Source organism: Strix uralensis, chromosome 9 (genome assembly GCF_047716275.1).
Source record: "Strix uralensis isolate ZFMK-TIS-50842 chromosome 9, bStrUra1, whole genome shotgun sequence".
NCBI lineage: Eukaryota > Metazoa > Chordata > Aves > Strigiformes > Strigidae > Strix > Strix uralensis.
This window is the reverse complement of record NC_133980.1, coordinates 29,870,949-29,894,789: the sequence shown is the minus strand read 5'-3', so window position 1 is coordinate 29,894,789 and position 23,841 is coordinate 29,870,949. Positions and strand designations below refer to the sequence as shown.

At 49.1% G+C, this 23,841-nt stretch overlaps 1 protein-coding gene across 4 annotated transcripts; it reads right to left on the bottom strand.

The window, feature by feature from the left end:
* Positions 1–4,254: 4,254 nt before the first annotated feature.
* On the bottom strand, positions 4,255–23,841 carry THAP4 (THAP domain containing 4). 4 transcript variants are annotated; one of them, XR_012630049.1, is made up of 7 exons: positions 23,181–23,532; positions 21,132–22,288; positions 12,175–12,334; positions 9,190–9,299; positions 7,759–7,862; positions 7,393–7,679; positions 4,453–4,587 (listed from the first exon to the last, which is right to left on the bottom strand). XR_012630049.1 is itself a non-coding variant. In XM_074878065.1 (6 exons), exons 1-6 carry the CDS (start codon positions 23,821–23,823, stop codon positions 4,468–4,470), a joined length of 1,755 nt encoding a protein of 584 aa, XP_074734166.1. In that variant the 5' UTR covers positions 23,824–23,841; the 3' UTR covers positions 4,255–4,467. The 4 variants fall into 4 exon arrangements, 3 of the variants coding, with proteins under 3 accessions (XP_074734166.1, XP_074734165.1, XP_074734167.1); XM_074878065.1 differs by lacking the exons at positions 7,393–7,679; positions 23,181–23,532 and adding an exon at positions 23,720–23,841 and having other exon boundaries at positions 4,255–4,587; XM_074878064.1 differs by lacking the exon at positions 7,393–7,679 and having other exon boundaries at positions 4,255–4,587; positions 23,181–23,529.

Sequence of the window (23,841 nt, the reverse complement as noted above, 5' to 3'; positions counted from 1 at the left end):
CACTGGAGAATGGCCCCGTTCTCTGCCAAGGCTGGTCACGGCACCTGTCCCCGCACATGGCCAGGCCCGGCTTTGGGGACAGCGGGAGGGTTTTGCACTGGCACAGAGGGCAGGTCCCGACAGCGGGGAATCTTCAGCAGAGGGACCCGCCGCACCGCTGCCCGGACATCTGTTACGATATTCAGCCACGTTTGTGTTCCTTCACTCTACCACCATCCATTATATATGGCCAGGATGGATTAGTGGGGCTCGGTTACACGTGAGAAATTCCATCAAAGGGCTGGAATAGAATCAAGAAGCAGCAGATCAAAGCCTTTAAACACTGATCGCCTGGTGAGGATCCATTACAGATTCAGCCTCTTAATCCCTCCCCAGCCTCGGCACAGGCTGGCGGCTGGCATAGAGCAGCTCTCGTGGGGGGATGAGCTGACGCCACGCTGCCGCACAGCCGCAGCGCCAGAGCGGTCAGGGGTGGATTTTACCGAAAGCCCTGCAACGGTTGGATCTTCCTCTAAGTACCAGAAAGCCGCTGGCAAACGTCCTCCCTCCTGCTGCCCTGGAGTGCCAGGGAAGGACAGAAAGGGCCACCTGGATGCCTGGTGTGGCCCGGGGCCTCTGGCAAGAGGATGCTGCTCAGAGGGAGCCTTTGGGAAGTACCAAAGAGCCACCTCCAGCTTGCCAGAGTTTCCCAATCTAAATCTCTGTGAGATTTTCATCTTTGCATCCATCCCCGGGGCCCAGAAGGCACTGAGAGGCTGCGGTCTCCCCTCGCTGGGGCAGACGCGGCCCCCAAAACTCTTGACACCGATGTTTGTGTCTGTTCACTGGGAAGCCAAGTCTGGCGAGGCGGCAGGCAGGTGTGGGCAGCAGCTCAGCCCCAACGCCGGGAGCTCCCCGGCCACCCGGTCCGTGGGAGGGGATGGAGTGGGGCGGCAGCGAGGGCCTGGCACCCTTCGGGGCAGGCTGCCACTTGCCACTGCGCAGCTCTTGGGGACACCCCGGAGCGGGAAGGGCTCTGGGTTTCCCTGAAGAAGAGACTCCCTAAATACAAGGAACATCGTGGCTGGGGCTGCTTCTCCCATGGGCAGCGCAGGCAGCTGCCCTTCAGCAGGCAGCTGGGAGAGGAGAGGAGAGGAGAGGAGAGGAGAGGAGAGGAGAGGAGAGGAGAGGAGAGGAGAGGAGAGGAGAGGAGAGGAGAGGAGAGGAGAGGAGAGGAGAGGAGAGGAGAGGAGAGGAGAGGAGAGGAGAGGAGAGGAGAGGAGAGGGGAGGGGAGGGGAGGGGAGGGGAGGGGAGGGGAGGGGAGGGGAGGGGAGGGGAGGGGAGGAGGAGTGAAGTCTCCCCAAACCTCCATCTCAGCCTCTTTCCTCGCCCTGGCCTTCAGGAGAGCAGACACCGGCCCCTTGGGGGGAATCTGTTTGGAAGATTCCCAGGGGACTCTCCCTTTCCCTTTCCCCATCCCCTTTCCCTTCCCCTCCCAGGGGCACATCCCCACAGCGATGAGCAGAGCAGCACGGGAGAATCCAGCAATGGCCCCTCTCCTCCAGTTCCAACACTGACATTCCTCCCTCTCCACCAGTCCCTGAGCCGTACCCCACCCTCTCCCCGAGTTCCACGGCCGTATCCTTCCCTCTCCCCCAGTGTCCAGGGCTGTACCCCTCCCACTCCCCCATTCTGCAGCAACGAGCACACCAGCACGGAAGCAGCCAGGCCTGGCCCCTCTCAGCACCCCCGTGTTTTTATTTCAGAGTGACCCCGGGGGGCTCGGCCACCCCGTCAGAAGCGGAGCCGGGGGAGGTGGCACACGTGGTCCCCTGAGCCCGGCTCTTCCTCCCGGACCCTCCGCAGCCATGATGGGTCTCTGCTGGTCTCTGGGTGGCCGCCCAGCACTGGACGCAGGCATGGGAGAACACACGCCAGCATGGGTCCACACCAGCAGGGTGTTCGAGGGGGACCCAAGCAGATGGGGCAGGTACCCCTCAGCCAGCAGCTCCTGGCAGCCCATGCCTGGATGCCTCCAGTGCTGCTGGGACTTAGTGTCCTTTCAGCTGCTGGCAGCACTTGATGGGTGCTGCTGGACATCATGGGGTGACAGTGACTCTCTGGTGACATCCCAGGGCTCTCGTAGGCACACCCAGGAGCCCCCCCCAGCCTCAGAGACAGACCCCGTGATGCAAAGCCCAGCTGGCAGCATGCTTCACACCTCTGCGTTTGCTCAAGCCCCTTTCAGTCGGTCCCTGTTGCTGGTTGTTGTGGTGCATCTCCTTTGCACCCTCCCTTCAGATATTTATATATATGGAGAAGATCCCCTGAGCCTTCTCTTCTCCAGGCTGAACAGTGCCATGCCTCTCTCAAGGGCACACTGTGCCTAATCATCCCGATCACTACTGAAGAGGATCAGACCCAGTACTGATCCCTGACCACTAACGATCAGCCTCCATCTAGGCTTCACGTCACTGGCCAACACCCTCTACTTCAAGACTTAGAGCAGAAACATTCAAAATCACTTCTTCACAGATCAGCGACTATTTGCAAAGTTCTGCCTTCTGAAAGGGAATGAAAAGGCTCAAACAAATGAATTTCTGACAATTATTAAGACTAAACTGTGATGTGATGTATGAAAGCTTTGCTTGTGTTTTGCTTCATTTCTTTCTCAAGGACTCCTGACTCCTCAACTGTTTCCTGAGGTCCCTTTGTCTGTTTAGGTCAGATGGAAACGCTCGTCAGGCTCCCTACGGAAATCACTGAGAGCAGAGTCAAGGCCTTCAGTGGGCACTTGGGCAACTCCTAGAATGAGATAGGGGGGCTCGAACAAAGAGATACAGAGACCCTGTTATAGGGAGGATGATTCTGCTGATTTAGGAAGGAGGAACCTGGACGTTACTTCACAGGACACGCTCTGGAAAGAGGGTCACTAGCGAACACTTTGAAGAAGACTGCTTACTTCTTCCCTCGACCACCAAAGACCCTCACCCTATTTCCACTACGCATGCTCAGACTATGTAAATGAATTCCAGGAACTCATTATCATGAGACAGCCCTTCCCAGGAAATCTAATGAATATGTATGATTTGTGTGTGTGTAACTGATGTCCCTTGCTGGTTCTTGGGAGCCCTTATGGTGGAGAATCCCCAGGGCGACCCCAGCGCTGCTGATAAAGAATTCCCGCTTAACAGTAAAAACTTTGTCAATTGCTTTGTTTCACTTCCCCCAAAGCCTTCTGATATCTCCAGAACCATGAGAAGTTTCTGTGCTATCATTTATTGCCCCCATTTAGCATTTTCAACATCAAATACAGGAGCTCAGAAATATAACACAGGATCTGTTGACTTGCCGCCTCCTCCACTTTCCTGAAAAATACCATTGTAGCCGTACATGCTGAAACCACCTATCTGAATTATTTTGTGCTCCCTGCAAATACACTGAGGACGCCACCACGAAGCTCAGGGAGCTGCCAGAGCAGACATCTCCAAAACCACAAAGGTTTTAAATCCCTTTGGCTGAGGTGGGTCTTGGGCCCCAAAGAGAGCTACAGGCACAAACCAGACCCATCGTGCCCTCATAGTTTCTGCACAACAGTTGGGAAGCTTGTGAGAAAGAAATGTCACTGCCAAGGCCTTCCTAGAGCTGCACAACGACCACAGAAAGCCCTTGGTGACAATTGATGGAGAAACGCAGCCAGAACCACCTCTCCTACCTCTGCTGTAGACCAGCAGTGCTAGACCTTTGCCTCCCTCTGCTGAGGGACTCAAGGACAGATTTCACGAAGGTCAAAGGCTGCATCACGACTCCCAAGTTAGAAAAAAGAACTGCTGAGATCAATCCCCACTGTTTGCAGTTTCTCTCGCTGCCCGTTGGCTCACAGCTGTCACCCAAACTCTTGTGATATTCTGCACTGAATAAGCAAGGTCTGGTCCTGACCTCCAGGACTGCCCTGTACTTTCAAGTCAGCAGGACAGCACCATCAGGACCAGGTCCTGCAACAGTTGTCTCTGCCCACAGCAAGGTGTAGGTGCTCCCCCTGAATATTTAAGCCAAGTTTCATTAGGCAGGAGCTGGAGTTCTCAGGGTCTGTCCCTGCAGTGCAAATCCATTCCTGATCCTGCTGCTCCTGCGACGTTATTCAGACTGCAGAGAAGGGCCCAGGAGGTTGGATCTGCAACCTGACACTTACTAATGAACATGCACCAAAAAGCCCTCTGTAACCACTGCCAGAGCAGTGCAAGACTCTGCAATCATGCCCAAAGACACAGCCATAAAAATAAAAGCTTTTTATTTTTTTTTTTTAATATACCATTACAGAAACATCTGAGTAACATTCTCAAGAGGACGGGCAGCTCTGCGGCCCTGGGGGCAAGCGCAGGCAGCCAGCTCCGGGGTCTGCCATGCCGTGCTCCCGAGCTGCTGCTGCTCTCGGTGCATGATACCCCGCTCCTCGCCCTCAGCGGGGAGGCCCAGCCCTCCTGGCGTCAGGGCGTCACCTTTTTGTAGGTGATGTGGAGGTGTTGAGTCATGGGCTGCGTAGTGGTTGCCATTGAGACAGTTTGTTCGAGTTTCCCATCGGAATTGAGCCTGAATTTTCTGGTAATCTAAAAAGGGGGTAAGAAAAGAAATAACAGTCAAGCAAACAGCATTCACAGGCTGATATCTTTACCTGTGCTTTCTACCTTCCCTTTGCCATCCTGGTGTTTTGCTGTCAATGCACTACAGATGGAAGGAGATGCTCACTACAGCTATGTTAGTAAACAAGGAGTTTTGTCTCCTAAAGCAGGCAGCCCTTTCCAAAATACCAGCTCCAAGTCCCAAGACCATTATCCACAGAGCAATGCCGTGTCCTGACACTACTACTGATATCACCTCAGCACAGACAGGCCAACATCCCTCCACCAGAAGAGTGACTGCCTGTTGGCAGCTTAGGGAGATGCTCTGCGCTGATAATGTCCCCAAGACAGCCTTCAGAACCACTCAGGCTCTCTGCAGGCCACCACATCGTGCCAGAGTAAGGCGTTGCTCGTGCTACGTGGGGAGTCTGGAGCCTGCCGAGCCTCAGCTTGCGCCTGCAGCCAGGCGGGTGTTCAGCTCCAGGGCAGGAGGGAAGGGCAGTGCTGTCCACTGAGAGGGCTCAGCAGCTGACATTGTCCCTGTCTCTCCACCTGGGCAGGCTGCGAGTCTGTCTGTGCTGCACCAAACCTCCACAGAGGCAATCTGGGGTTGCCCTGTGGAGCTGGACCACTTAGGACCCACGTAAGCAGGTGCCTGAACCCAGGCTTCAGCAGCTTCCAAAGTGGAGGAGGGAGCTGCTGAGCGTCCGCAGTGCTCAGCACAGGTTGTAGGTCTGCTCCTAGGTGTCGCGCTGAAATAAAGAAGAGAAGCGGGACCAGCCTTTATGAACTTCAGCTCCTGTTCCACAAGCACACGCTGGAGGGTGTCACTGGCCCAGCAGGAGAACAGCCACATAACCACGTGGATGACACCTGGGCACGGCAGCACCCCGAGCGAGTGCGGCTGTAAGGAGGCAGCTTGGCGCGGACCCCGCGCACCCAACACGTCGGCCCTTCGCGTGCTTTCAGCACAGATTCTCTCCACGTCATCCAGAAGAGCTGCTCATACTGCCTGGGGGCCACCCGCTGCTTCCAGTGCTGAACGCCATCCCAGGAGTGAACTGAAACAAAGCCCTGGGGGCAGCAGGATAACCTGCAAGTATGATTAATGTGCAGTCACTTAAACCAGCCCCACTTAGAAATTCCTAAAATGCAGAGGCTGTTGTGAATGCATTCGTTTCCAATTAAGGTCACTGAAGGGCATGTCCACGAGCTATCACCAGTCTGCGTGCTCCGAGGCAGTGTCCTCCGTTAACACATCCGTTCCTACGCCCGCAGTGCGCCCTTGGTGCCAACATCCAACACATCCCCCTTCCAGGAGGTTCTTCCCAGCGGAGAGCAAAGCTACGCGGGGCTGTGGAGGATGTGCTGCTGTTCTGACATTCACGGGGCAACAGCAGGAACGGGGTCATACGCAAATTATGTTTTGATTAATATTTGCTGATCAGATAGGACGGGAACAGGTCTTCCTGCCTGAATTATGGCTCGGCCAAGCCACAGCCATCCCACTGTTTCACTCTGCCCCAGGAATGTGACGTTACGGTGAAGCTTTCTCAAAATAAGCAACTAAAGCAGCAACACACGTGCCCTTCTCACAATACTTGTGGTCTCTTCGTTTCCATGGGCAATTAGTGCTGTTCTTGGTGAAGAAGAAAACGCACTGGGAGCTGGTTACCTGCCACACCCTCTCATTCCACATCTTCCTTCACCAGCAAGGGCCTCCCAGATACTCACTGTGACCAGTACGTGGGCCTGAACTGCCCTCAGGTGCCAGGTGAGCACAGACCTTCAGCTCAGGAGGTTTTCTCTTCCAGCCTTCAGCCAAAGCCAGACTTGGAGCCCTCAGCCAGTAAGACATTTGCTGGATTCTGTTGCTCCCCGCTCTGCTCCTGCCAGTCTATCTGTTCACATTTCAGGCAGTGACTCTTGAGAGGGCAGCCCATTTTATTTAAATGTTTGTAATTAAGAGCTCTGCTGCCTCGGTGATAACCATAGTATTTAACAGCTTTATTTCTCCTGCTATAGAAAGGAGGCAATACAGCTCTTCTGGGAAAGGAGAAACCCAACAACTTAAAACTTGCATCTGAAGGCAGGGGAGTTAGGACCAGCCTTTCCAGAGTTAGGACACTGTTTGTGTAGGCACATGCAATTTTTGGCATGTCAGTGAATTTCGGAAGCACATTTATTACACCAGCCGCATCTGCACAAACTTGCGCTCTCAGTTATCTACGGGCTGGCTTTAGAGTGAGTTGCAAAATTAAGCCTTAAAGTCCAGAATAAGACAATAGTGTATTTGCTGCAATCAAAGTAGTGTCTTCTCTCCCAAGAGCCACACCTCACTTGTCACCCTTCAACAACTGCAGTTAGTCACTTGGTTCACATGATATCAGAGAAAACAAAACAGATGCAAGAACCTACTCTTTGTGAGAGCTTGTTCAACTTCCCTGTCTTTCTCTGCTGCTAGTCAGCCAAGACAACTTCATATGTGACAGCCAGGCTTCCAGAGTGACCTCAGTATGCCCCACTGACTCCAGCATCTTACTCACACCTGGCTGTACCCACAACAAACCTAACGCTACACACACAAAAAAAAAGTCAAAACCAAGAAGCAGTCAGCCAAGACTGGAGCTGACAGCAAGTGCCAGCCATGCCAAGCAGCCAGAGATGGGAAGAGAGCCCACAGCAACTTGTGAATGCACTGAAAAGCAAGCGAGATGTGCAAAGACAAGGTGGAGCTCCAGTGAAAGGCAGGCAGCCCTAAAATATCCTGATGAGGTCCAATACTGGATGTACCTTATGTGTGCGTCCTCATACTGTAATTAAACCAGGAAGCCAGCATTAAGTAACACCGCTGCCATAAGAGGGTATTTAGACAAGACTTTCCTATTCTCTTCCCTAAGGACCTGCTACTGGCCACTGCTGGAGACAGGATTCTGGGTTGGCTGGTCTGATTCGGTGCGTCAGTTCTTATCTTAACGATCCCTCTGGATCTTGTAATGTACAAAATATCTTCTGAAGGCTGTTACAGAAAGGATAATCCAGGATGCCATGCAATATTTCCAAGAACTCCTGATGGCAATCTGTAATTAAAGCATGCTAATTAACCTATCCTCTCAACTAGACACCTTCTGCAGCTAGCAATGCTACGTGTGCACTCACCTGCTCTACGTGGGGCTTCTTGGCAAAGGAGATCCTGGCTATGGAGTGAGAAGCTATAGACAGCTCTTGTCCATTCACCTCCCCTTCCTCCACCTCCACCAGCCCTAGTGAGAAGCAAGGTCATATATATTATTAGGCTACAAAGGTTACTTAACAATGTCACAATTATTAGGCTACGTAATAGACCACTATTCTCCCTAAAGAATGATTTTATTTGACCCAGCACACACAACTGCAAATCCATACAACCTCTGACATGTAATGCTGCTTTGAAAAATCCAGCCAGACTTACTCATACCCTGTGGGATGAGTATCATGCTGCAACTGGCCGTTTTCCCTTCAGCACCTGCTCCGGTGTTTTAGATGGAAATTTAAGCATCAACTGGGTTTAAACACTCTTTCACTTACAATTTAGATGTGGTTCTCTCTCTCATTCAGTCCCTGTAAGGTGTGTAATGAGTACCAAGACACCACATCCAGACAGTGGGAGATTCTCCTAGTTTAGGAGCTGAGGAAGAAGACTGCACTGAGATTACTCTCCAAGATTAAGGGAACAGTAGGAGAGAAGCTCCCCTGCTACAGCGCTGCGGAGGCTGTTGGTAGTGCCACAGCCCAGGCAGGGTCTCTAACAGGGAACCTGCCATACGGGTCACACCAAACACTCCTGGGTGCAGAGGCTGCAAGTGGGGGTTAAAACCACCACAGCCCCACCTTGTCAGGACCACAAGCTCTACCCTGCACCGCAGAATCAAATATGGCAAATGTTGACAGGGGCAACAACAGTTTAAGTGGGCTGTTAAGTCTGACCTTGCTTAGGAGAGCAGCTGGCCAGATAAGACACTAGCAATAGGAGGACTCCAGACCCAGGAGCTCATGAACCAAGGCATGCGCCTCTCTGTTCCTACCCCAGGGACAACTGTGGCCAACTCACCAGAGCAGTGGGAATGCTCTTATCTGTACACGTTCCCCCTGCCTCCCCACAAAAAAAGACCAGGATGCTATGAAGGCATCGAGAACGTGACTGGCCACTCATCACCTGCCATCATTAAGACTCAGAATGCAATTGCAGTCACAGAGGCAGGTGTTCTTTTGGTTTACAAAGCTACATCTGCAAATACCAACTGATCATTTAAGGAAAGGACACTGCTCAAGTCTCCTGCATGAGCAGTATTTTGACTTGCAGTCCTTTCCTGTCACAGAAAGCTAGAAAGCCACACTGTCTGGGAAAAGCCACATAGCCAGTCCTAGAAACTCAGTGCTTTTGACACAAGCTCATTTATTAATTTGTTTTCACTGTGCCTTCAGTGAACCCACAGTGAAAATAAATTAAAGGAAACTGTGAGATGTGCAATCATTTTCTGGAAAAGCGATGAAATGGCACAGCAGGGTAAGAAGCTCTTCTCTTCCCCAGTGTGGATATCAGCTGTGTACCTGTGTTCTGGGCACTGATGAAGGCCACCTTATTAGTGTCAGGTTTGAGGCGGATGAATCCACATTCTCGGTGCATGGGCTTCCTGGTGTCTGGATGGAAGGCGTTGAACCTGAGGGGAATACAAAAGCTGCTGTTTGTTCCACTGAAAATACAGCGTTTGACCTGGTTTCCTCTCAGAGGAAACAGTATTTTACTTAGCCACATGATTGCCTGCAGTATTCTTTGAAGAGTAAAAGACTGACAACGCTTCACAGTCAGGAGATGTAAATGTGTAAAAATATGGTTACTTTACAGGCACAGCTATTTTTTAGAGCTGGATTTAGTTATTTAAGTTCAAGCTTCAGATTTGCCAGAGCTCCTGGATCTTTCTAAGAGCTAGCTCAAACTCTCTCAGGAAGTCAGACATTTCACTGATGCTGAAGCCATACTCTGTCTCAAATACTTCTTCTCAAATAAATACCTGGAATTACAATATCATCTTTATTTAGCTTTTAAACCTGGCAGGCTAGTGTTTTTTGCAAATTACTTGCTGCAGGCAGTTACAGAGCAGACTTATTTCTCCCACTACCCCCTTCAGAAAGAAAAAAAGTTCAGCTCAGATTCCTATTTGTTCTTCATGAGGCCTCAAAGTTGTATGCTTGGTCACCCATAATGTGATTATATATCACACATGTTCATATACTGTATTAGTACTACAGCATTCCTGAGTCTATACAGGTAACTGAATTAAACAGCAGCTTAAACACAATAGCAAGCTGGGTATCTATATAATGTAGTGGACTATCCTATTGGTGTTTCTTTAGTCTAGACTAACTTGCTTCTTTTCATACTGTTTTTCATAGAATTTCCCACTCTGCATCCTTCTACAGGAAAGGAGACAGAGACAACCTCAGAGCTGCTGCTGCTAAATCTGCACCCAGAACTCCCTCATGCGACAGCAGTTTCCACACATGCCTCTGCTGTGCAACTGGGATGTGTCTGCTGGAAACAGCCAACACCAGTCACCTTGGCCATCATGACCTGTCCTGGGACTGGGGATATACTGCATCGTCAGCGGCCACCCCAACAGTAACAGGACAAGTGTGCAGGAAGAGCTTGACCAAGGGGCTTGTCTAGGCGCTGGCACGTGCCAAGCTGGAGCAGTTATTTATTAAAGCACTGAGAGCAGAAAAGTCCAGAGCAAGTGTTTCCTATGTGAAGGAAAATATAATGAATCACGCAGAGTCAACATTTCCTAGAAGACCAGCAGCACAAGGTGTAGCACGTGGCACCCCTACACAGTGTACCAGAAACCCCTGGGCTTCGAAGAACTGGAGACAAGGAAGGGGGAGCACAGCCAAGGCATGCAGCTAGGGAGGAGCCTGGGTGCCTTGCAGCTGCTTCTGGCTCTGCAATGTCCCCTAGGTACAAATACACAAATTACTCCTCCTGCTTGGCTTTGTTTCTATATAAAGGATGTCTCCTTTTAACCACATGGTTATAGGAAGAACCAGGAATGACTTCTATCAACGGTGCAGGGCTGCACCCCTAAGGACTGTCCTAGCAATCTCAGCAGCTAGTGAAGCGGGGTACCCTATGGACTCATGCCTCATGGTGGGATTATCTAGAATCAGAGGAGGAATGAACTTAAATCACCCCTTTTGCAGCGCTTGGAGTATTCAAGAGACACACAGACCGTTCTCTAACAGTCAAGTGGCACTGCTGCCTATTTTCCTGATGCTTCCCAGAGCTCAACAGCTCTAAGGTGTCTATCTCTTTGGCACAAAAGAGGGGGGGGGGGGGGGGGGGGAAAGCGACTCAAATCAGCAACTGTTCAAAAGTTGGAGAGGGAGGTGTAGACAGAGCATGATTGCCAGAGGTTTGTTTCTTTTGGAAGCTGGACTAAAAATGTCACATGCTGAGCTGGCAGCTCTGTCACAGTGAACAGGCACGCCAGGAACACAGGGCATCTTTCACACAGCATTGGCACCTTGTAATTATTCTTTTCTCTGGTTTTCAAAGCAACCAACTTTCCAACTCACCCCTCCCAAATGAGTACTGGAGCAGCACTGAACAGTTAGCTAACATGTCACTTCTTTTCCGCCAGATTTCTTTTGATTATTCTTAGAACAATTACTTGCAGCCAAAGCAGTTAAGCTATCTGCCTTCTAACCCACATAGTTTGTTAAATACTAATTTTTCCTCAGATTTTCACGATGGTGAAGGCTGAGGACCACGGTTTAAAATGGACAAACTTGGCAGCCATGTCATACATAGCTCTTTCATTTATTGTATCTGTAAGTGGGAGTTTCACAAAGCAGAATGATAACAGTTGTAATGCTATTACCTGAAGATTCATTTCTAACTAGACAGCTACCGCCAGCAAGAACAGTGGATTTTTTCTGGCCATGAGGACAGTACATCTTTTGGCTAACGTATGCACCCAGTGCACATCACATTAAAGTGGAAGGATCACCAGTCTTTCAAAGGCAGGTAAGGAATTTGCACAAATGGCAATGTCCATGCTGGGGCCATTTTTGGTACCTTAAGTTCCTCTCACTATTTTAACTTACAGTCACATTCACAGCACCCTGAGTTACTTCTCACTATGTAACCCACAAGACTGATGGGGCACAAGAACAGTACACTGCACCATGGCCACAGTCCTGGTCCTGTACGTGTGTGCTTCTGCACAAGTTCACAGGTGTGTGAACTCACTTTTGAAAAGCTCTGTAGAAGCGCACTGTACCCCTGGGCTAGTGAATCTTCAGTGATTGCAGGTGTGCAGCTCTGGGTATGTTGCAACAGCACGCCAATTAATCACAAGTTTTAAAGGAAAACGAAAGGCAGAGCATGCAGTCACGTATCATTACGTCGTCTTATTTGGTAGGTGAAAACTTGTTTACTTTGCCACTGGAAAAGAAACACAACCAACGAATCTCACTGAAGCCATGCCTGCTCTGATCCAAAAGCTGCTGCCAACATAGATAAACCCCTAGACTTACGAGAAGTTGAGCATGGGCTGCCCCACATGAGAGATGTGCACTTCTTCCAGGTACTGGAAGGGCTTCATTGTAGGGAAGGTGCCGTCTCCTGGCGGGTCAGACAGCCAGGTGCCCAGCATCCAGGACAGGGGCTCCATCACAGGATTCAGCTGGGGAGTCTCTGTGGAGGAAGAAGAAAGAATGAAGAAAGAAAATTCAGGGATCTGTGCTCTGCAGCTTGCTGTGAGCTGCTTACAGCTGGGTGGAGGTGAACACAAAACACCTCAGAAATGGTCCAGTGCAGCAGCAATGCTTTTCTCTAGAGCAGCATCAATGCCAAGGTGCAAGGGTAGACAGGGAACAACAGTCACAGAAAATAGGTCTGTTTTCAAACCTGCTCTTGGCCTTACATAGAGCACTCTTCCACGTGGTCCATTTCTGACTTCTCTCTGTAACTTGATCTGAAGAGAAATCCCCCTCCCATCTACATGCAAGGAAGAACACTGAAATCTCAGCATAAAGAATTATCACTAAATGATAATTAACTCTCTAATGCTCTGGCCTGGTTTTTCCTCAAGCACTCTGTACATATCGTTCCTGTTTATCTCAGAGACAAAGGAAACGAGTCCTCACCTCAGAGGAACATCAGGCTGCATACATATTCAAGATCAAAGTCTGGCTGTAATTTTTTTGAAGATGTTAACAATGACCCACACTTGTACAAAGAGACAGGGATCATTCAGAAGTTGTTCTGTTTAGGCTCTGGACTAAGGCTAAATGAACCATTTTAAGAAGACTAGGGTGCCTGCAAGCTAAAGCATGAATGGAAGAGAAAGCAACTTCTCTTTGTCACTGCATTTATTAAGAAGCAACCAAGGTCTGTTTCACAAAGTTAAAACTTCTTTAAGGAATAATTTTAGAAGAGCTTTAATAAACAACAGTTTTGCACTTTGCTGTGATTTCAAAGGGTGTGACCTGAAAGAAAAAATATATCAGAGAAATGGAGGCAGACAATTTAAAGCTATGTGAACAGCAAAGCAGATCCGTTCCTAAGGTGTAAGCCAGGAGAACAATAGGGCACCCATGTGATCTCAGGAAAGACCAATACCAACAGAAGTGAGGGGCCCACTACTCTAGGTTAGCTATGTTATGACTGAAGTATACTTAAAGCATGTCCTTCTCCCACTCACATGATAAATGACTCATACTGGCAGGGTGGGAGTTGAAGGGGGTTGTTTTCCACACCTAGTGATATTGCCTAATACAAGAACAAGCTACCTGTCCGGCTGGTCTGAGAGGCATGGACTCAGCTGCAGGGAGAAATTATGACCTAAAAAGGCGATGCTGTGGGTAAAAATTTGCTTGATCAGTCTGAGTTTCACTGTGCTCCGTCCCAAACGTCAGGGTAAAAACAATGAGGGAGTAGGAAGAACGGAGAGTCCACACCTGGAATGCCAAAGGAGAGGGAACAGAAACTTTCCCAGGTAAAAGAGAATTATCACTTTAGTTATTTATTCTCCTACTGATAGCAGGTTTAGAAAGCCAGCTGGCACATCAGCAAGATGCTGCTAATTACTCTTCTTTATCCTGAAGTATTTTGCAAGTGAAGTAACATGAGAAAACAGGAGAGCTCACTATGAAATAGGTGATAAAAACCCATGGCATCAGAGCCAGCCTTCGCACAGACCATCCTGCCAGCCTGTGCATTCACCACCAGCTTACCAAGTGTAAGGAGTTCCTACAATCCATACAGTGGTGTTAGTGTACCAGACAGCACTTCACTGTACTTACCTTCCACCTGTACTGCGAGCAACCAAAACAACAGATTATTTTCTGGTGCAAAGACCTTTACACAGTGATGACCGATAATATAAGTCCAAAATTATTGCTACAAGAACCCCCAAACTTCTACACTGCTTCTTAGGAACAGTTTCCCTTTCGATGTTCATGTTGAGAGAATGCAGTTTTGCGAGCAAGGAGAGTATCGCTACCCCACCCAATTGGTATTTGCCTTTCACTTGCTACTGCAGACACTGCATTTCTTTACAAGCTTTTTGCAGACTCAAACTCCCAGCGCAGAAGGGAAGAGCAAAGCTCTGGAAAGGCTGGAAGAGACGGCAGCCTGGGCTGCTGCTGCCCTCTCCTGGGTCAGGAGGTGGCAACAAAGCCTAGAGAGGGATGCTTTCCATCACAGACTTCTTGTAATAGAGTACTTCATTTTCTTCTGCTTACCAACCTTGCAGCATTTCAGGAAAAAGCACCAAAACGATACATGAAAGAAATGGCTTTAGACATTTCCACTCTTTAGACTCTGTCATAAACCAAGAGAATCACTTCCAGCACCCACAGCTTGACCCCCCATCCAGCCTGGGTGGAGGTGCTTGACCACGCAAGCTAGTCTCACTTCCAAAGAGTGAAAAGTGAAGATGTAACTGTATATCCTGAAGTCTACAGCATCTGGGCAAACAACATGCCCAAGCGACCATTACTACGCTTCCAAACTACCTGGATGGCAGTGAAGCCAACATGAGTTTTTTAGTTTTTATGTCACTTGGGAAAGCAGAGAGCAACAGAAGCGCTGGTAGGAATAAGGACCAGAGACTCAGTGAAGTGCAGAAGAAGAGCAAACACATCTTGATCACGTCCTGTACAGTGTTCTTCTTACCTTTGGTACTGATCTCTGACTAGTGGACTAAGTCCTTTTTTCTCCCTGGCAGCTTTCTGTGCCAGAGGGTTGAGCTGAGAGTGGAAAAGCAAGAGTGGGGGAGGCAGACAGGATGGAGGCTGAATGAGTCCATCAGAAGAATAAAAGTGGTGATTTGAAAAGAACTTTGCTTCTTATGTTGTGGTTGGGGTGGGTAAATGCAAGACTACTGTAGCAACGAAAAGCAGAATTTAAAAAGGAAAATATTTTTGTCTGCTGAGATGCTTTGTTTCAAACAACACGTTTATAGATGCTGTCACTGTCAAGAGGAATTTCACTGACAAAGGAGCGTGTACTTCCCTTTTTAAAGTTCTAAACTCTTGGTGCATCACTTTTACAAACAACTCACTACTATGGCTTAAAAAGTAAGTGTGTGACAATTTCAAGAATACTAACCATGTCTGAGAACTTGCAGTGCAAGAGACACTGACCACCCTTCTGCATGTTTAAAACTTCAGAATCAGATGGGGTCCTCTTAATACTGGTTCTCTTGCATCCATATGCAGAGTTTCTCTTTTATCTAATACGAGGAAAGCTCACACTACAGCCTCCTTCTTAACAAGGACATTCCTGGAGTCACCTTTCCCTACCAGATGATAGGGACCCAGCACCTCTGAGACCTCCAGCTCCTCTATGAAATGACTGAAATCAGCCACAACACTCACAAGTTGCAGCAGCTTGGAAGACAAAAAACACAGGCACATAAGCAACCTGATCACCTAGATCTCTTTCTTCAGGAAGCCACTCAGGCCAAAACTGCCATGCCCAGGTTCTGGGCACACGAGTCAGCTCCATTTCACCATCTGACCCTACTTGATCCCTCTGAACTCACAGATAGACTGTTTCCACATCTTTCCCATTCACAGAGGGTTTAGAAGTCAAATCCCTCCCCGTGCTGTAACAAAGTCAGCCTGTAACTGGCTGTCCACGCTTTGTAGCAGGAGAAAGAGTGCTCTCCCTGCCATGAGACAAACCAGACAAAGCGGCTGGACAACCCCCTCGGGCCATGTCTACACAGGCTTCAGCCAGCACGGCTCTCAAGTGGGATCCCTGGCACAGAAAGCTACACCGGAACAAATTCCTACTCAGCTTTATCAGCACAACTGCGGAGTGAGCAGCCATCTGGTTGCTAACAAGGCAGCTAACCTATTTCCCCTAAGCTGGGGAATACTTGCTGCAGGAAACTTAAAAAAAAAAAAAAAACAAACACACAACAAAACCACAAACCCCAACAAAAAACCAAAATCAAAATCCCAAACAAAATATAAACCAACTCACACAGAACCTTCTCAGTCTCCAAAGTGCAGGGTCTACAGCAACAGCTGGGCTGCCTCCTGCAGTCCTTTCTTCAGCTGAGTCGCTTACTGGATTTAAATCATCATCATCATCAAGGTTCCAGTTCATTTTCTTTCATCTGTCATACTCTTTCCATATTTAAGTACAGAAGGGGCCTTTGTACTCTGCTGCCCTTCCCTGAGTGTTCCACCTCTTTATGCACTTTGCTGATGCTCCCCTCAGTAAACCAGTACAGCATCCTTAGCATTGACATGCTCTAGCTCCATTTCTGCTCTAAAAGCTGGGAATGTGGTTATATTCACCAATTTTCACCTTACAGCCTTAGTAATTAATTTCATAGCCAAGCCCCAATGTGCTCTTGCCTCTGTTTCTAACCTCTGTGGTAAAATGCCCCAGTGCCTGTAGTCGCTGTCACAGTTCTCCTGCGTTACAAAATACAGAGAAAACATTTTAAAAATTATACACTGTTATGAGAAACCTGAACATCCTACCTGAGTTTATCTCAGTATGTTTTACTTTCTCCCGAGTTTTCCTTAGTTTGAGTTTTCATTGCTTCCTAGTTGCAAGCTGGTTTTTTGTTGTGAGTCATTGCCAACTCACTGCAGAACTAAATGCTTAATGCACAAGCTGTATAGGCTATTAGAAAAAAAAAAAACAAAAACAAAAACACAACTAGAAAAAACAAGACCATTCCACTGAAAAAAAAAGGCAACAGCAGAGCTAAGGGTCTTGTTTCCCCCCTTTCAGCCGCCTTTCTCTCCAAGGGGGCAGTGAAAGAGCCATGTCCCTGCTCAGCCAAGGCCCAAACCTGCTGCGTACCAGGTCGGTGCCTGCTCGAGCACGAGGCAGCCCAGCACCCACCCGTGCAGGGCAGCGCCTGCTCAGGCCATAGGTGCCGTGAAGTCTCACCCAGCCTCTCTCGTGATGCCTTCTGCCACAGATTCAGCCCTGCTCTTAACCTATGCACACATATTCTCACCCTTATCTCACTCTTAGCTTACTTTATAGTTCCCTTGTTCTTTCTAACACCCACTTTATTGACCAGCCTTGTACCCTGGCTGTTCCCATCCCAGACAAGGCAGAAAAAAAAAATAAAATCACCTGCCATCTTGGAATAAAAGCATTTTTCTTCCAAAATCTAGCTCCAAGTTAACATGCAGCTCCCAGGTTAGCAGTGCCTGCCCTGGTAGAGCCCATTCCACTGACAGCACATCTCTGCGATCCATTCTAAGTGTTTCATTTTCAAGCTAAACTGGACAGGGACCTGTTGCTGTTCAAGTCCTGCTCAGACAGATGAAAGTACAGCATCTCGCATCCTTGCACAACCCCACTTCTCACTGCCACTGAGGAACACGATTTTGCTATTTGTTTTCTGCAACATGAGTGAAAACCTGTTGCCACCTTGATGGGAAACACCACCTCAGGCCCCACAGACCAGGCATCAGGATTCCATCTCTGCACAAAACCACACATTTAATGTTCGAGTCCTTCTGCTTGTCCCCAAAGTTCACCAACTATACTTCATTCACATGTAAAAAGTATTATAAATAACCTCATTTCTATGCTGGCTTTGTACAAATATTTAAGGACAAACCTAAGCTGGAAGGAAATATGATTTCCTGCAGATTCCTAGCAAAATTCTAACCATTTTTCACACGGCCTCACTTTGCAGTCTTCTGCCTTCAATGTGACCTTCGTGAAAGCAGACATGCAGTGTGGAAGAGGCTCCACATATGCTCAAATGGCTGAATTCTAAAGCTTTACCTCTCTGATAAATACAGACACTTCAATCCCATGGAATCATACCTGCGTTTGCTCCACTGCCAGCCATAGTTTGCAGAGTTATTTTTCTACTGCTTGGTCTAGTTCTCTAACCACCTTTGCTCACCAGCAAGTGTTTTGCGCAGGGCTGGTAAGATGGCTATATGGGAAGTGATCTCATCATTAGGTAAGACAGTTATCCCAGTGCCTGCTGGGAGATGTAGTTTTACAAAAAGGACCAAAATTGAGCATGTTACGACGACCTGATCTTGTGAAAGGAGCATCTCAGATCTCCTGTCTGTGCTAGCACTGGGGGAGTACGATACAGCAGAGCTGCAAAACCTTCAATTAGAACAAGACGGTCAGATAGGACTTGTGTATCAGAGGACAGTGCTGTTAGAATAGTCTCCCCTTCACCCGGACAGTGGATCCACATTTGCTCGCTGGCTCTCCCTAACTTCTCCCAGTGCATGCTGTTGTTCAGAAGATGCATCTAACCTCATTCTGCCTGGTGCACTGTGCCTAACCACGCTCCTCGGCTGGAAGTATTCCTCAAACTTTGGTCCACGGATCTCAGAAGTGGCCCACGAAACAGAAGGAAATATTTTCCTGCTACACAAGCAAGCAAATTCAAAGTTTAGATGGAAAAGGTCATTGTGGCAGCTGTGCAGGAAACAGCGCAGGGCTTCTGCTAAAACCAGTTAGTCAATCCCCCTGTTAAGACAGGCTGGGAAACACCGCTTGAGCGCATTGTGACAGTTCGAGCACGCTGTGAGCCAAACTCATCCAGACTGAGTCACCAATCCTCAAGTGTGGCTGGCAGGGACTGCGTGTGCAGCAGTTCTGCAGAAACCTGCTCTTTCCAGCCGGTTGTAGTTTGGATACAGGCAGCAGATATTTCCTTGTCTCACTGGAGGAAAATACCAGTTTAGAACTAGTATCAAAATGAAGGTCTGCTTCAAGGGTGCAGGCCTAAAGCTCATTTTTCTGCCTGTGATTTTGTGGAAGCGGCTGAACGTCAGGCAGCAGCAAAGAGAGGTCCTGCAGCCCGTGGAGTTGGGATGCAGACATGTAGCAGCCTGCACTGTCAGTCCAGTCAGTCACTTTACTCACACTCCCCATCCCCACCACACTGCCTTTAGAAGAAAAAAATATGCAGGCTCAGGTTCACAGCTAATAACATCACCTCAACCACACATCAAATGATTTAGGACAACTGAAATGTAGCTACTAACAAAGACTATAATTATTATTAACTTAATATGTTACCTAACTGTATTCTTATTAATACCAAAAAGCCTTTCTTGAATTCAGTAAAACTTAGTGTCTAGGCATAAACCGGACTCTGCTCAGCAGCAGCACTTAACCAGGTATTTTGACTGCACACAAAAAATAATGCAAGGCACAAGAACACCAAGATTAAGCTAAAAAAAAAAAAAACAAACCAGCCAGCTACCAACAAACCCTTTAAAAAAGTCACCAGCCAAAGGCTTCCACAAGAACTTCCCATCGCACCAAGCTACAATCACCAAAATGGTTCATTTTCACATATTAATGTCCACTTCTGTTGGTAAGGCAGCAGAACACGTAACGAGTTGGTCAATTCATTAAAAAAAATTACATTGGAATACGTAATTCTTATGTTCTTATAGAAGAGATTCTTAATATATAATTCTCACATTCTCAAAGACGTATGTGTAAGAACATACATCTCAGGAAAGACGAAGAAATATCCATAGTGCTTACTAGAACAAAGAAAAACTTACTTCAGGACGCTCTTTTTGCAATTAGTGTCTCATTGAAGGTATTCCAAAGCTAGACACCCTTTTTCCATATATATATATAAGTGACAATTACAGAACCCTAAAATTGTATTATTTTCTTTAGTTTGACACTGAAGCAAAACAAAAATACAGACCAGAAGGTACAAATAAGACTATGTTGATTTCCCACAGGGGAAAAAGATTCTTCTCCCCCCTCTACCCAAAACAAAGTGTGAGTTTTCCCATACTCTGGAAAATTAAAAACGTGTTGGAAAAGTACTGTTAGGTATCAACCTTCAAGAATTTTGTCAGGGTTTATTTTCTTGCACTTGAGTGAGGAAGCAGGCCATGCTATAATAGTGTGGAGAATGGGTCTGCCTATGCCAGTATCACATTTCTGACCACGTCCATGGCTTTCGAAGCAGCCATGAGGTTTCTTCTCCTAAAGAATACACAAGAATTACCACAGGGGATATCTAGCATCCATGGGTGACTTCCACTTCAAGAAAGCCCCAAGTCACGCATCCTTCACAAGGCAACCCAACATCTTCTCAGCAGCCACACAAACATCAAACACCATTAGTTGCTCCTAAACTCCCAAATTGTATCTTGCAACCAGAGTCATTGTGCAGAAGTTTTATCAGCTGTATATTAAAGCACTTTTTCTTGCAAGAGAAAGGGCTATGGCCTGATTCATCTTCTCCACAACCTTTTTACACGACCTCGTCTCTCGCTGAGTTTCCCTACATTTTCAGATGTCTCAATTTATTATTTTTTTTAATTGACAGAGAAGTCATTCTCCATCTCTTCCCACTTTATTATCCATTTCCTGACTTCTTCTGCCTTCCGAGGGAGGAAATGATCAAACCAAACACAGACATTCAGTCACGAAAAGTGATCTCACTGTGTATCATGACATCATCATATTTGATAACTACCACCTCACTTAGATTTTATATATCCCGAGTACTGAATGCAGCATATGAAATCTAAGACCAGAAGTACTTCTTACATCACTGGAGAAGACTACAACAGCTTTCCCAGATACCTGCTGCCCATGACAGCTCATTAACACACACAAAAAATTTACAGGCACATTCCAAAGGAAGGCAAATCCTAAGAGGTGTTATTGAGTCACAAAGAAGTTAAAATAATCCAGTGAGGAAAAAAAAAATAAATCATCAAGACTGTGCAACACCACAACCTAACTTCCCATTCCACACCAGGAATCATCTCGGAAACTTTTGGGTCATAAGAAGTAGCTCGTGTACACAAAAACCTAATTCTTTCACCTCTATCTGTTGGTATAACACAAGCTACTACTTCTCCTTCCAAAAAAGTACCTTTCTCTTATCTTTTTCCATCACATCTTTACAACCTCTAACTTAAACAGCCTCTTATTGCTAAGAAAATGGTGAATTCTGCCTCAGCGCAAAGCCACTGGGAATACTGACCACAGTCCTGGGATAGCAGGCTGTTCAAGTAAGGGAAACTGATCCTCTTCAGCTCATCTAGCTTCTCCTTCAGCTTCCTGACTTGACTGTCAGAGCGACTGATCCTCTGCCTCAAAAGTTTCAACTCCCCGTTCTTCTTTTCCACCTGCTCACGCAAGCAGCACACCTGACTTTTGCTTTGCCTGGAGGAGAAACAGTACGAGTGGAGGGAGTCGATGAGCTTGCAAGCTCCCGAGGCCGACATGATGACCTCGTTGATTGACATGGGGTTGGCATCTGTGTCACCCTTCCGCCCCACCACAGCCTCAGCGGCGGGCTGAGGGGTAAGGTCTGCTGGGGATGCTGACAAACCCTGGGAAGGTTTCTGAGGGGTCGCAGTGAGGGATGAAGTAGGGGAGCCTTCCGCTACAGCCTTATCGTGTCCCGTAAGATGGCTGCTGCAGCTTGGCTCCACGTCTCTCTTTGGCCTTTTCCTTTCTAGCTGCTCTTTTGGGAAAGACGGCCTCTCTCTGGCATGCTTCGAGGAAAAGCTGTAAGAATGAAGGGAGCCGATGAACTTGCAGGCACCAGGGGCAGGAGGCGTGAAGTCATCGACCGACACACCACTTCTGTCTGCTACCCAGCTCCCCGTCCAGGTGGCTTTAGGACAGTCCTCTACAGAAGACCTCTCAGGCTTTTTCTGAGGTCCAGGCTTTGCAACCAAATTATCACCTAACGTCCTTCTCCGAGGGCCGTCCAGCTGGCTGTGGAGGTTCTCTTCCTCCTCAGACATTGATCCGATTTCTGCTTGCAAAGTCGCCTCCTCCATCTCTTTCGTCCCTTGCATCACCATGAAGTCCTGGCCAGAAGACGAGGTCCTCTGAACTACCTCACAGCCTCCTTCCCTTGGGTCTTCTCCATCCTGCAGCGGCACTTGGCTTGCTATTTTTCTTCTGCTTCTGACATAATCCAGGTTGTCGTGTTTTTTTTCTACAAGCTGGAAAATAGTAGGGACAGCAGTGGGCTTCAGCAACCGGTGCTGGTCTTCCAACCGCTTAGAAAAACTGTCTTTGGTGAAATGCTCACTGCAAAGAAATGAATACTTCGTGGGAGTCCAGTTGTCTCTCTGAACAGCTTTTAGCCACTGAATCAGACGCTTTGAATCCTTCAGAGGGAATCTAAAAAGAAAAAACAAAAAGACAAAAGCCATGAAAAAAATCAGTTGCATTTTGGAAATGAGAAGGGTTGGTGCTCTTAGGTTTAGGAAATTCTGGTGAAAGCTGTGTTTTAACAGGTTACGCTCATTTGAGGATTATTTCACTTTGGGCCAAAACACTTGCTATTTGTTCCCTCCGTTAACAGCTCCACAAAGAGCACAGAACTAAAAAGCGTTGTTTCCCTTTTCATCAGCAAGCGACCCATTATTCGGCTGCTCATCTACCCTATGACGAACACAGCAGCCTGTCCGCAAGCAACGAGGATGCAACAAACAGCAAAACGCCCCAGCTCGGTCAACACATCGTCCACTCGCTGCCTCCATAACCCTGTTGATGTTTACACCGGGTATATTTAAGAAGGTGTAAAAGTGCCTGGGTTGGAAAAAAGACCCCGAGGAATTGAACGAGGTGCCTTTTCCAAAGGGGCTCGCATCAGTCACCTGAGATAACCACCTTCCCTTAGGGACTCACCTATGGCAGCATCCCCAGCGAGGCCTCTGCGGCGGGGGGACAGGCCGAGGCGGGGCGGGTGTGGGGACAGACACACGGACAGGCCGAGGCGGGAGCCTGGGGCCCAGGCCCTGCGGCGGCGCGGGGGAACTCCCCGCTGCCAAGCCGATTGCGGGAGGCGTGAAGGACCCCGGAGCCGGTCCCCGCACTGACGGAAACAAAGGGCGGCTGCTGCCGCTCGGGGCCCGGAGGTGCCGGGGAGGGACGGGCAGGCACGGCGGAGGACGCCGCCGCCCCCAGCCCGGCGGCCAGGCCGGAGCGGAGCCGAGGGATGAGGGAGGCCGCGGCACCTGCGGAGGGCCGGGGGCGGCGGGGCTGAGGCGGGCCGGGCGGCCGCCCTTACCTGTGGAAGGAGACGGCGCCCCGGTGCGCCTTCCCCTGCCGGTTGGAGCAGTTGGCGGCGGCGCAGCAGATCACCATCTCCGGCCGCCGCCGCCGCCGGCCGGGCCCGCCCCGGCCCCCGCCCGCCGGCCCGGGCCGCCGCAGCCGTACAGCAAGATGGCGGAGCCAGGTCACCCCGGCCACCCCTCCGCCGTTGGGGAAGGGGTTTCTGTACGGCATCGCCGTCAACCAAGATGGCGGCCGCCACACGGCCGCCGCCATTTTGGCCGAGGCGCCGCCGTACGGCGCCGATGCTGTGCGGCGGGTGGGGAAGGAGAGGGCATGGCTCCCAGCGCCGCTCGCTTGCCTCCTCGGCGCTGCGGCGCTCCCGCCTCCCGACGAGCCGATCGGTCCGCGGCAGCCGAGCTGTCAAAGGCGTCTCTGAGAGGGGCGGCCGCGGGGGGGGAGGGTGTCACCCTGCCGGGGGCAGAGAGGCGGGGCTCGGCCAGCTCCGTACAACACGATGGCCGCGCCCGTATGTCGGAACTTCCCCAAGCGTACGTGTTACGGGCCGCTCCCACCGACGTCGTGCGAGACAAGCGGAGCCCTGACTCGCCGCCACGCCGCCTCCTCCAGCCCCGGCTCTGCTCCTGGTCCAGCACCATTCCCGTCTCCGCGTTGCC